At 38.5% G+C, this 12,931-nt stretch overlaps 1 protein-coding gene across 1 annotated transcript; it reads right to left on the reverse strand.

Moving 5' to 3' along the window:
* Positions 1-4,132: 4,132 nt before the first annotated feature.
* LOC132154203 (ankyrin repeat domain-containing protein 33B-like) lies at positions 4,133-11,440 on the reverse strand. Its single transcript, XM_059562787.1, has 4 exons — positions 10,381-11,440; positions 5,925-6,054; positions 5,159-5,299; positions 4,133-5,019 (listed from the first exon to the last, which is right to left on the reverse strand). The coding sequence occupies exons 1-4, from the start codon at positions 10,828-10,830 to the stop codon at positions 4,199-4,201; spliced, it is 1,542 nt and encodes a 513-aa protein (XP_059418770.1). The 5' UTR covers positions 10,831-11,440; the 3' UTR covers positions 4,133-4,198.
* Positions 11,441-12,931: the final 1,491 nt, after the last annotated feature.

The raw sequence follows: 12,931 nt of genomic DNA on the forward strand, positions 1-12,931 counted from the left end.
TTTGATACAATTCAGAAGTTTTTTTTGCTCTTATGTGCAAACCCCCCCCCCCCCCCCCCCCCAACCCATACCATTTTCTATGTGAGAAAACTACTATTAACTGTGAACAGAGCATCACTGCCTGGACAGAGTTTACCACCAATAACAAGAACATTTCCAGGCCTATCTGTCTGATTTTTTTTCTCTTTTTTCCCAACTGTACTGACATGAAGACTGGTCATTCCACAAGCCATTGAGTGATCTGTGCTTAGTTATGTGCCAAATGTGGAACCCTGTTCCAAGAGGTGCTGTAGCGCTACTGTTGAAGATACGTTTAATGACATGTCACTGGTTCAATCAATGCCCGTTTGTAAATGCTTTTTTTTTTTTTAAACAATGTGTTTCGACAGCATTCACACTGTAACAAGAAAAGGAGGGACAGGGTCTTTGACTGCTACTTCCCCTCCAAAGATGTACAATTAGTTGACGCTGTGTTGTAAAATAGACATTTGCGAAATCTGCTTTTTTTCTTCCAGAAAATCTGTTGTTCTTAAGCTCATCGTAGACAGATCTGTCGATAGAGGATGGATATATATTATATAAATACAAAATATATATATACTTTTTATGTGCAGATGTGGATGTCACCCAACGCAGAAACATTGCAAGGAAAAAATGCTAGTTAAAAAAAGCATAGGGTTTTTTTTTTGTTCACCTTTATTTTTTAATCCAGATGTTGACCTCCTATTGTCATGTTGTTGCTGTGTAAAACAGGCGAGACCAGGGTTCATTGAGGGCTGATGTAATGAAGCTTCTAATATTGACTTGAAAAGGTGCTAAAACAATGCTTTAACACCTTTTGGCCTGCATTACTACCTTTTATTAATGCATTTCGAATGTTTCATGTCCTTGGTTAAATGGATACCTCAGAAATGAATGGCTTTGATTCCTACACAACGTATGCTCAAAAAGGAGAGCTGTGCGTAAAGATCCACCTCTTGATATTCTTTTTTCCTCTACTCTGTATTAGGTAATTATCTTTATCTTATCTCAGGTCATCTTATTACAGAAAAAGATGGGTAAACATTCCTCTACTGACTGAACAGAGAGCAAAAAAATGAATTTGTGAAAAAAATATTTTTTGTGATTTTCAAATCTTAAACATCAAGCCTGTCAGATTTCCAGAAGGTATGAAGCAAGCCCTGGTCTTCCCTTCATGTAATTTTACACTTACAGTAGAGGTAATTGTCAGATGTAAGGATTCAGGATGATCCCCAAATCACATACAGTACCTTCAGCACCATCGATAGTGAACGTCTGTCAGACGTCGTCTGAGAACAAGCAAAATATCTGTGAAAACGTAGACATATCAGGCAAATTGTATTGAAGATGTAAGTACAACTCTTTTTTTTTTCCCTGTTGCTAGACAAAGTGTTTGAGAGAATTGTGAACCTTTTTAATGCCAGGTTGCAACTGCTATATAAACTAATGGAGAATCACTGGTCTGTGATTTATTTTGTTCTGTTTCTGAGTCATTTCTTTCTTTATTGGGGTTTCCTTTGGATGACATTGGTATGCATTTTACCATCAGATTTGGTTTCAAATATATATCCACATTATACATCCACATATTAAAAAAAAAAAAAAAAAAAAGTTTTTTAACACTTTTAACATCACTGATTTTTTTTCCATGTATTTTGTTTCGATCGAGTGAGCTGCATTTATTGTGTTCCAGACATCAGCCCTAACAGATTTCTGTTAGTTTGTGCTGGCATGAGTTTTCAATTCATTGTATTTTTGATGGAATTCCTAGATAGCTATCAGAGGCCAGGCAGGCAAGCTGCGAGCTCCTGTTAGGGTTTCATCACGACTGTTTTATTACCATTTCCCCACAGAGAGATATTTTGACATTGACAGGCTATGTGCTTCTCACTTTGTCCTGAGAACCAGTCTGCAGTATAAATACGTGTGGCAGGCGCTAAACGACAACCCTTGCCTGTAGCTCTGAAACACCAGGCCCTCCACGTCCCATCTCATCTATTCAATCTCATCAATGCTGTAAGAGAGTATAAATCCATGTTCAGTTTGATGAAAAGAAATGTGGTGATGGTGTGATGTGAATTTTGTTTTTGTTTTGTTTTTATTGCTAAAGTAGGAGCATAAGATATGGACATTGCAAAATGCATGTTGGGAGCGGATATGTCTGGATTGTGTATTTTGGGAATGTAGGCCTTATAGCAACTGACTAGGTGTAATACTGACCCCTACTGGACTACCCATTTCACTCTGCATTGCTGGTGCAGATGCACCCCTTATTTCAACACGTTCATTTGACATCTTTATGATTGATTGTCTAATTTATCCAACGTAGATTTTAAATCTAAAGCTATTTAGACTATCTCAGACTTCTAGCCTGTATTTCTTTTTTCTTTTTTTTTTAAAGAGTTTACTTTGTAGCAATAGCCTACATTTGAATCGTTTCATTATGACACCTAATTCAACACCCACTTTGAACATGAGCGAACTGCCTGATCAGAGCGTCTTTTGCGCATGCGCACCACATTTGGTTACGGGTGCTTACACACTTGGTTCGATTTCCTGATCCGACTACGAACCCGAGTTTAAATAAGTGGTGAGAGGAATGTTACGCATTTTGCCGTATTTTCCTGCTCCGTCACTAAGCAAAGAAGTAGACCCCTGTAGGGGTGGAAGAGGGGGAAGTAGACCCCAGGGGTGGGAGAGGGGGGAAGTAGACCCCTGTAGGGGTGGGAGAAGGGGGAGCAGACTCAAACTCGGGTTCGGACCAGACAAAGCAACCGCACGTAAAAAATCCTATCCACTTTATGCCGCGTTCCAGGCAACCCGTAACCCGTGTTTTTCCAACCTTCTACCCGTGAAACTGCACTGGAACAGCAGTCAAACCCGTGACTTCCCACCCGTGAACTCGTACTAGATAGATGTAGGCTACTCCGAGTTACGAACTCTGACGTCACATAGCCTGCGAAACAACAATGGCAGCCTCTACGGATAATATTGCCTATGGATGCAGTGTTTACGCAAGTGGTGCACGTTAAAAAACGATTTTAGGACAATATAACATTGCAATAAAATTAATAATCTAGCTACAATTGCTTATTGCACTCAGGAAGTTTGGCGTGACTTGCCTGGAACGCTATAAAGTCGTGAGTCGTGGTTTGAAATCGTGACTTCCGGGCTCAAAAACCTGCCTGGAACGCAGCATTATTTCCCCCACGGTCATTTGTAAATTGTATAGGTCTGGCTTCTGGTGTCATTCCCTTCCAGCTATTTTTAGCTGTGCAAAACAACTTTTTTTGCTGCTTGATATTGCAAACTGGTGTCTTAACATATTATTTCAATGTAGGCTATTATCTTAATTACGAACACACTTTGTAATGCAAACAGTTTTACCGTTTACTGCACGTTGTTGTCCTTATTTCCCTACACAGCGGCTAATGCACCGGATCTTCTCTCGCACATTCACAGAAAACGGCTCTCTTTCAAAAAAAAAAGAGAGAGAGAAAGAGAGAAAGTGTCTGACGAAGCCTTGTGCATTTCAGTTATTTAAGCTGTAAAAACTGCAAACTGGTAATAGTGGTAATATTTTTACTTTTCATTCATATCTGGTTTGAAGCGCAAATAGTTTACCGCAAATGGTAGTTACCTATGATGTGACAGGTAAAAAATCTGAAGTCACACTTACAGGAAATATCTTGTGGTCAGTGTGAATATCTCAACAAAACGAGCAACATTTTGTAACACAGACTCAATAATAGGCATACTGATTTAACAACCTTAGTATTAATAAGATAAGAGAACATGTCAAGGTTAAATGTAGTATTTCATAGTTAAGAAAGTCCTTCATTGTTATGTTTAATGTTTTTTAATATAAGACTCCCTGTTAAAAATTCAGTCTTTGAGAGTAATATAAAAAAATAGAATTTAGTATGCATAAACGTTCTATGACTTTGCTCAAGATAATGAATCACGCACAAAAAAACTATGCATTAAATATTAGTGATTTCTATAAATTATAATCATTACAACTTAAAAACAATAAATCAGTAAGAGCAAATATTATAGCTACCATCTATAGCAGCCTAAAAGAATATTGAAAGATGAGTATTCCTGACCCTCACACTGACCACAAGCCTTCACAGTGGAAAACTTCCTTAAAAACACTAAGGCATCAAAAGCCACATCACTTTTTGCTCCCAGTAGGCAGTCTCAATCTTTCCAAGCGTTCAGCTTTCTTCCTCTCCTCCTTTAGAGCTTTGTACTTCCATTTAGGGATTTGTATGTGTGGTGATTCTTTTGAAGTTCTGCGCGGCGGACGCTCAGGGATGTATGAAGGAGGAGGTGCTTTCAACAACATGACTTTAGGAACCACGATCCCAGGACGGACGCTGCTCCTGCGCATCATGTGAAGTGGCAGCAGGCTGCTTCTCCTCAGAGCCATGGTGGATGCAATCGCGACACTGTGCAGTAACTGCGGCTGCAGACTGGCACGCCGCTCCTGCTTCTTCGGCACCAGCAGCACCCTGGAGTTTTGGAATAGGCGCTTGTAGTTGTTGAGGCGCTCAGGCCCAAGGTTCTTCAGCTCAGCCAGACGCTGTCTACGGAGGATGTCCTGGACAGCAGGGCGACGTTTTCCTACACACGGAGGGCTGCCCGGGCACACGGTGTGGCAGGCGGTGGCTATGAAAGGGCTGGCCAGCGCTGTGGTCATGCGCACCATGTAGTCCATGACGCCTTCATCCAAAGGGTTGGTCTTCAAACTGATGGTAAACAAGTTACAGACGCACTCTGAGAACTTTCTCCAGCAGGACTTGGGCTGTTTTGAACAAGCCACCAGTTTGCTTAGCATAGGCCACTCCATGTGGTAAGAGTCACAGAACTGTTCGGCACATGGCTGTTCCATCAGTCGGGCCATCAGGTTGGCAGTCTCGTAGCGGCCCGTGAACAGGGCCCATTCACGTGGAGTCAGCTTACGGCCTAAGTCCCTTGCTTCAATGTCTCCTCCTGCATAAGGAAAAATATCAGACAATAGGTCTTATGATGGAAAATTATTGCCCACATTGAGGAACAAATTTGAAGATTATTACGTATGCTTGAACTAAAGTAGGAACCTGTATACATTTTTCAGCTTATGATACTGTACCTGTCATCATAAGAGACCGTACGCATTCAGCTCGACCCTGCATAGCTGCTTTCATCATCGCTGTGAAGCCATGGCAGTTCCTGCAGTCAGTGTCAAGCCCGGGAAAATAGTTCAGCAGGTAGTTGGTAATCATACTGTGGCCTATAATTCAGAAGGACATTTATGCATTTGGCAGACACTTATTCAAAGCAATATTATGAGTTCAAGTATTCCTTGAGAATCAAACCTATGATCTCTGTGTTCCACTGTTTGAGCTTCAGAAATACAGATGCAATATAAACACCAGTTATAAGCATTTAAACTGCCAACTCATGCAAAAGTTACTGCCACTCTATTGTGAAACTGCGTTTCTATGAAGCTTTGTAGTGACTTTGTATGGGCTTGCTAGGGTGTTCTGGGTGGTTGGTAGGTGTCTGCTTCTGACCCAAGTTTATGATGATCTAGTCCCTATACATGGTCCTTCATTCATTTGGTGGATAGAGGATTTTTTGTTCTCTTTTAAGTGTTCCATGAGGAGGAAAAACACGTCTGGTCCTTTGAAAAGTCTCCTGAACAATAATGATTTGATGTGTGATTCTGTAACAAACACTGCTGAAGTTTAATACTTAAGTTTTGGGGTGTGTTCAAATCCTTCAAACCAGCATGAAATGAAATTTGTGTTTCTTTTCTTTTTATACCTCGTCATTTTTATCTACTGGGGATCTACTGGGAGTTGCTGATTGTAATTTTATTGCCTTTGATAGCTGAATTGCACCACTTCCCTTACCTGCCTGTGCAGCAGTTATGAGAGCCGTATTCCCTTCTTTATCTTGCCAGTTCACATCCACATATGGACACTGAGAAAGTGCAATGACCACATCCACGTAGCCCTGGTAACACGCCACTATCAGACCCGTCTGTTGAGCAGTGGAGAGGAAAAATTAGTCATCTAAAGTCATTTTCCTGGATGTCCATCATTACTGCTGAAGAAAGTGTTTTAACGTACAAACTGCAGAAGCATTAAAGTGGTTGAACCCTACTATGTAACCATTCATTTAAGGGTAGGGATTGTTGGAGGGTGAGTTTCCACATCCATCTTTGGAGGGACTCTGAGGGTAGGAGAGACCTGGGCTGAGTGGCCTTATTTATGAGGCTGCTGAGCTCGTGATCTTCAGAATAAATGCAGAAGCATATTTAGACTGGTAAGTGTAGCCTATAGTTAGTCCTTACTGTCACAATGTTTCTATGGGTTTTACAGGTGAAGTGAGACATTCTAAAATACATCTAAATACATCTAAAATCCAAATAAAATTTAAATGAACAACAATTGTCCATTTATATTAAGTGCAAATAATCATTTGCAAATATGCTAAGGTTTACCCTATGCATACTTCTGTATTTTACAGGCTAGTGTGCAAAAAGCATAGTGTATGCAACAGTGCCTCCCCATGTTTTCAGGGAGCTTGCTTCTGGAAGTATCTTTGGTAAAACTTTAGTGTAGGGACAGATTCTCACTTTTAACTAGTTGCTTATTAGCATGCCTATTACTAGCATATTGGTTGTTTATTAGTACTTATTAAGCACATATTAATATCCTACTCTGCATGACCATATTTTACATCCCTTAATTGTACCTCATACCTCAATTTTAATAAACATCAGATAATGAGTTTATTGAGGCAAAAGTTGTAGTTAAAAGTTAGTTAATAGTGAGAATTGGTCCCCAAATTAAAGTGTGCCATATTCTTTCCATTAAAGTTTTAAAAGATTATCACTCAAGAGTTATAAGCTATGAACCAAAATTGCAATATATATATATATATATATATATATATATATATATATATATATATATATATATATATATATGGTGACTGAGTCAGTTTCACCATTGGCAGTGCTTTATTGGAGTGGGCAGGCACTACAGAGCTCATTTGCTCTTTCATTTCTCTGACTGGTAGAGGTATCTGGGCACAATAATGGAGTATGAACTCCTCTCATTTTCCATTGGTTGGACATGTGATGATAACCCCACCTTCAAACTCTTGCCATTGGTTAAACCAGTGTACGTTTGAGTATGTGTGTGTCACTCAAACAAACAATGTTTTGAAATGGCCACAGTGTTTACATGTTTGAGCGAAATGCAGTTAATGACTTATAGTTTTATTTATTTATTTTTTATTTTTTGCATAATAAGTATTAAGAAAGTATTTCAGCATTAACTAAATAAGTTACTGTATCTAAATACAGTAAAATGAAAGATAAAAATATTCTTTGCATTGTCTAACAATCAAGTATAACAAACTTTACAGCTGTACAGTCATAGACAAATGCAGTGCAAACACAGAGAGGCCCGCTCTCTGAGTGTACTGTAGTACCATATGCAAAATCTCAAAGGGAATCTATGAGGGAATTAAAACAAATGTATGAGGTCAGAGGCGTTACTTGAATAGTACAGAGCAGTTCCATTTTCTTTTGCGTCTCCAGATTGTGAGCACTACAGGCAGATGGTAAGCCCCATAAAGACTATTAGCTAAGATTTAGTATGGAGTTCCCTCTGAGCTCAAAGCGCCTGTCTGCTGCCATTTATGGTTCTTAACTCCAGAATATCAAGAAACTGAAAATGATTATTGCTATAATGCAATCGAAGTGCAGCCAATTTAGGACGCATTGTCTGTCTTCTCTTAGTCACATAGGCTCCCTTGCGAATATTAATGTTTTTTTATTTTATTTATCATATATTTTAAATATATAAAGGTTATTCGGGCCAATAGCCAGTACAATATGAGATGTAGCAATTTCTACTTAGTAGTAGATCCTAATGACACTTCATAGGGATTGTATCAGGTTACACAACACAGTCTCACAGGGAAGCGAAATGTCATGCTGTCGTAAGATGATTGTAAAGGAAAGCCTCTCTAACCATCTAAAGCTCCCACTCCTGAGATCAACAGGACTTCAGCAGTGAAGATGAATACAAATTTCAAGGTGAAATCTAAAACTTTAAGCTATCGGATATGCATCCCCACAGACAGCGGGATTCCTGAACCAAAAACGTTTTTAATTATCAGTGCTGCGCAACAGTTTGATCATTCCGCAGAAAGGATTGTTAAATATTAGTTCTTAATGGTGCTGTTTAACTGTGATGCACGTATAATTTCACTCATGCTAAATGGCAGAAGAATAAGATTTGTATTAAACAAATGATGAGGGCTTGTGTTAGTTAGGAGACATTTACATGCAAATGGGTCGTAGAGTCGTAAAGGACGACTACATGTCTTTAACTGCCACAGAGCATTTTCTGTCTCGGTGTGAGTAACCATTTGTTGGTGCGTGTGTTTTTTCTGTTTGCATTCAGAACAGTTTTTAAACTGCACCATCTGAGTTAAGTGTGAGTCATAGACCAAGCGTACAGTCTTAGATAGAGTGTTATTTAACATTGATGAATAGTTAAATAATATGTTTATTAACAAATTCAATGCTTGTACCATGCACCAAAGCTTTCTCAATACCAACGTGGTCTCAGTAAATGGAGAGGCACAAAGGACTGGGACAATACATGATGCTTCATTTATTATAGCTCTATTTTCAGCAACACAGACACGTTTAGTAGAAGTCAATGCAATTTGAGTTCAAATGATTCATTGGGGAAGGAAGTCATCTCAATTCTCATATATAATTTAGCATGACAATGGGTGACGGATTCAAATTTAGCCTTTTATGGCCTGCAGCCAGACTCCTTTGAGTGGAATTATGCTTACATTGTAAGTTCTGTGCTTCATGGACAAATTAGGGTTTCTTCCCTCATATGACATGCAGAAAAAAAATCCCTGTCTAGGCAGAGCACTGCAGTATTTTGACATCTTCGAGAGCCTTTTAAAAGCTCAGGCATGATTACGATCTGATTGGGCTGCATCTCAGACTGCAATCCAAACTCCCATCTGTTACAGGGCTTAGCTGGCTGACCCATGAGATGTCAGCTGGAGATTACAGTGTCACAACACAACTGGACATCAAGTCAAGACAAATATTTGACTTAGAAATGTCTTGAATGTTTCGTGTGTGTGTGTGTGTGTGTGTGTATTTATAATTCAGCCAGAGTAGGTCAGTGTTATTTTAGCTGTATTTTATAGCATTTATTAATACTTTTAATTAGCTTTTATTTTTATGGTTTCAGTTTTCTTTTTCACTTTAGTTTTGTGCTTTTTTTATTCTATTTAGCTTGAACTTATATCGATTTCAGTTTCAATTGTAGTAATTTTACTTATTTCATGCATTTGCCAAACCCCAACAAGTGGTTATCTAATAAAGTTTTATCTTTTTTTCAATTAAAAATTTTTTTTTTTAATAGTTTTGGTTTTAGTTAACAACATTAACCGTGACTGTGCTTTCAGTATCATATTTATGTACGCATGAAAGTGTCTCTGCCTCTCAGCCTCACTTCAGCACAATGTCGGTATTTATGGAGGATGGAGACAGCCTCAGTGCATGAGCTCATTCCCTGAGGAGCACTGCGTGGATCATGCATGCTTAAAGACTCTTTGATATGATAATAGCCTAGCATAAACATGACACTGTTATCACCCACATTATCATAATTGTAAGCTTCTCAGAGCTAAGCGGAGTGAAAGGCCTTTTGCCAATCAAGAATGGTACTCTTTAAACATAAGGTTTGATTAATGGATTCTGGAAATATATATTTGTTGTTCCAATATTCAGAAAACTCAAAGCAATCATAATGATAGATCTTCCAGCATGAATACATTCCTGCAGTTGAATTCTTATGACTGATAACGTTTCAACCACCTGTGGTCCTATACCAAAGACCAACTAGGTATTAGTTCAACTAGATATTTATTTATTTTTCCTTTTAAGACCACTTAAATATATTCAGAGCTGTCTTTGAACCGAATGTGAGCTTTAAAATTCAGTGTTTGATCCGATCTTCTGTACTCTTGCAAATAATAAAAGATCAATACAATATTTAAAGCTTAAATGTTATTTTGTATATCGCAACCTAATATGCAGAGAACTTTAAGTAAACCATTTGTAGCTGTACAGTTTGACTTCTTACATTGAGCATCTAAACAGCACTGATTCAACCAATGGTGTGTTTGGGGGGTGGAACTTTGTATTTGTCTGTCTAATGGCAGGGTTTGGGAAACCTGTTTGAAAACAGTCATTTTTACATTTCAGTTTGGTGGCACTGAAAATACACATTTCACAACTGTAGCAAAACTTACTCTGTTATTTTTGTCCACCTCTCGTACTTCCTCCTCCGTCACACCTTGTCTTATCATGATTTTGACAATGATGGCGTTGTTAGTGCAGCAAGCTTTGAAGAAGCTGATTGGCTCGGGGCTCTCAGGATTCTGACATTTTTCAAAGTGGAGCGAATCATCAGGTGGGTAGAAGGAATCGTCTGACACAATGCTCTTGGTATCTGGTAGTTCTGAAAAGTCCAACTCCTCGAATTCTTGGTAGACGTCATCATCATTATCATCATCATCATAACGATGGTGCTCTTCATCATCTGCATAATAACAGTCCTCTGTTGGTACCACAAAAGAGGAGCTTTGTATTGAGGACTCTTCATTGTTCCAGTCTCTCACTCGGTTTTGGCCGGTGCGGTGTTGGTGATCTTTGACCAGAAGTACACCTCCTGCAACACCATTCTCAGTCATTAGCACCATTTAACTATCCAACAGGTGGAACACAAAACCAAAAACCACGTCGGATCAAGAATGAGACTGTCACATAATGAATGGTAATCCTAAACACCAGTTCTTGATGGTATGAAGAGAAGAAAGCCACTGGAACCAGAAATCAAATATATTTTAGATACACATTTTCCATATCATATCCTCTGCTCTTCAAGAACTGGTTGTAGTCAAGTCCAGCCTTAGTTTCTGATTATCACATAAATACCCAAACCTTTTTAACCTTAACTATCCCATTTTTTTCTTCACTTGACTTGCTCTGTGATCCAATCTGTCTCTTGTTGGAGAATTCACCAATAGTTCAAAGTGAGGATGAAAATGCTCTGACTGGCATGGCCACTGTTTTGAGAGAAGCCTCCTAATCCCCTTAGTCTCTCTCTCTCTCTTTCTCTCTCTGTCTATTCTTCCCTCCCCTTCAAGAGTTACATGTGCTGAACAGTAATCTTACTGTCCGAAGAATAAATGCAGAATATTTCCCAATTCATGGAACACAAATTTACTTCCAAGAAATTAGCACAACAGTGCTCAACACAGCTGATGCTTGTTTATCCACTGATGACTTTTGTATCAAAGTTGTACTGTTGTGCACCATTATTACTCTTATTTATATTTTTAGCCGACTTTGATACTCACATGCACTTCTACAGTGACTTTCCACACTTTGATAGCCTGTATTTGACCGTGATCTACTGCTGGCTCCGTGAGCCACTGGATTAGTGGAAGGTTAATTGGATGCAGCAGAAATAACATGCTGCTGTGGATAAGCTGTTCTCTCATTTGCATTCTTAAAAAACAACAGCAAACATACCTACACATAATGTCACTTTCAGTGTTTTTGGCCACACTAAGCCTGATGATACATGGGGCAACTATCTGAGCAATGTTGCCACCAGTGGGCAACAAGATGAGACACAGGGCCCACGACCGATCTAAAGTATCCAGATAAACATTTGTTATTGTTAGGGATGGCACTCGTGATTGGAGGCATAATAAGACCACGGCGACAGGAAATTCCAGTGGAGGTGAGTTTATTGTGCGGATAGTGTAGATCCCACAACAAAACAAAACAAAAATAAATAAAGAAAACAATATTTACAAGTCTCTTTGTTGGATCATAGACACAACAAAAGGCATTTTAACACAAGCTTCTATTGCTTGTTCCCTTAACACCAAACAACCTGACCCTAATCCACAGCAAGTGATCAGCCACATGTACAACTCTGGCAGCAATTTTATAGTCTAGGCCACAACCCAGGAAGTTAACTTCCTTACATATGCACTTTTGGTCCTATTAAGCATTTAAAACAGCATCTATTCAAAATACAAACTCCACAAATTACAATATAGAAATACAACATATGAATGAACAAATATAACCCTTGTTTTACAGGTCAATTGAAACACCCCCCAAGTGACGTCATACCCAACATGGTTTTCAGATGGTGTATCCACCATGTTTAAATAGTTTAGGTTTAAAACAATTCAGGTTTGGCCACTGGTATATTACAATGAGGTAAGTTATATTTATTATACTGTGTGACTTAATCTTAAATAAAGACTTTAAATCACATTTGTGTATTGTGGCTTTTTTATAATGAAAATTAATGAACAAAATACACATCGTAACTCACGTCTCTTAAACGCATAATACACAATACATTTGAACAATCACAGGCATTATATATGATGTCAGTGCCGGCTAACAGACCATGTTAATGATGCGTACATTGTATGTGTGTGTGCTAGATATGGTGTACATTATGATCACGGGGTTGCTCCGTGACAGTTATCCATTGTCAGTGTGAAAGAGCCCAAGCAACATTGCTAAAAAAATCATCAGCCTAAGACCATGCTTTCAAACTACAATCCATAGATTATATGGCTTAACTTGCCCATGGCCACTTTAATGTCTTCACAAAAGATCTCACATTTTCTAGAGAATATGAGTTAAACCATTGAGAAACACAGAAACAATTTTCATTTCAAATAAAAATTTGAACATAAAACATTAATTCCTGTTATTTTAGTATTATTTATATATGATTATAGTATTTATTAATATTTTGAAAGAGTT

Source organism: Carassius carassius, chromosome 12 (assembly GCF_963082965.1).
Source record: "Carassius carassius chromosome 12, fCarCar2.1, whole genome shotgun sequence".
Classification (NCBI taxonomy): domain Eukaryota; kingdom Metazoa; phylum Chordata; class Actinopteri; order Cypriniformes; family Cyprinidae; genus Carassius; species Carassius carassius.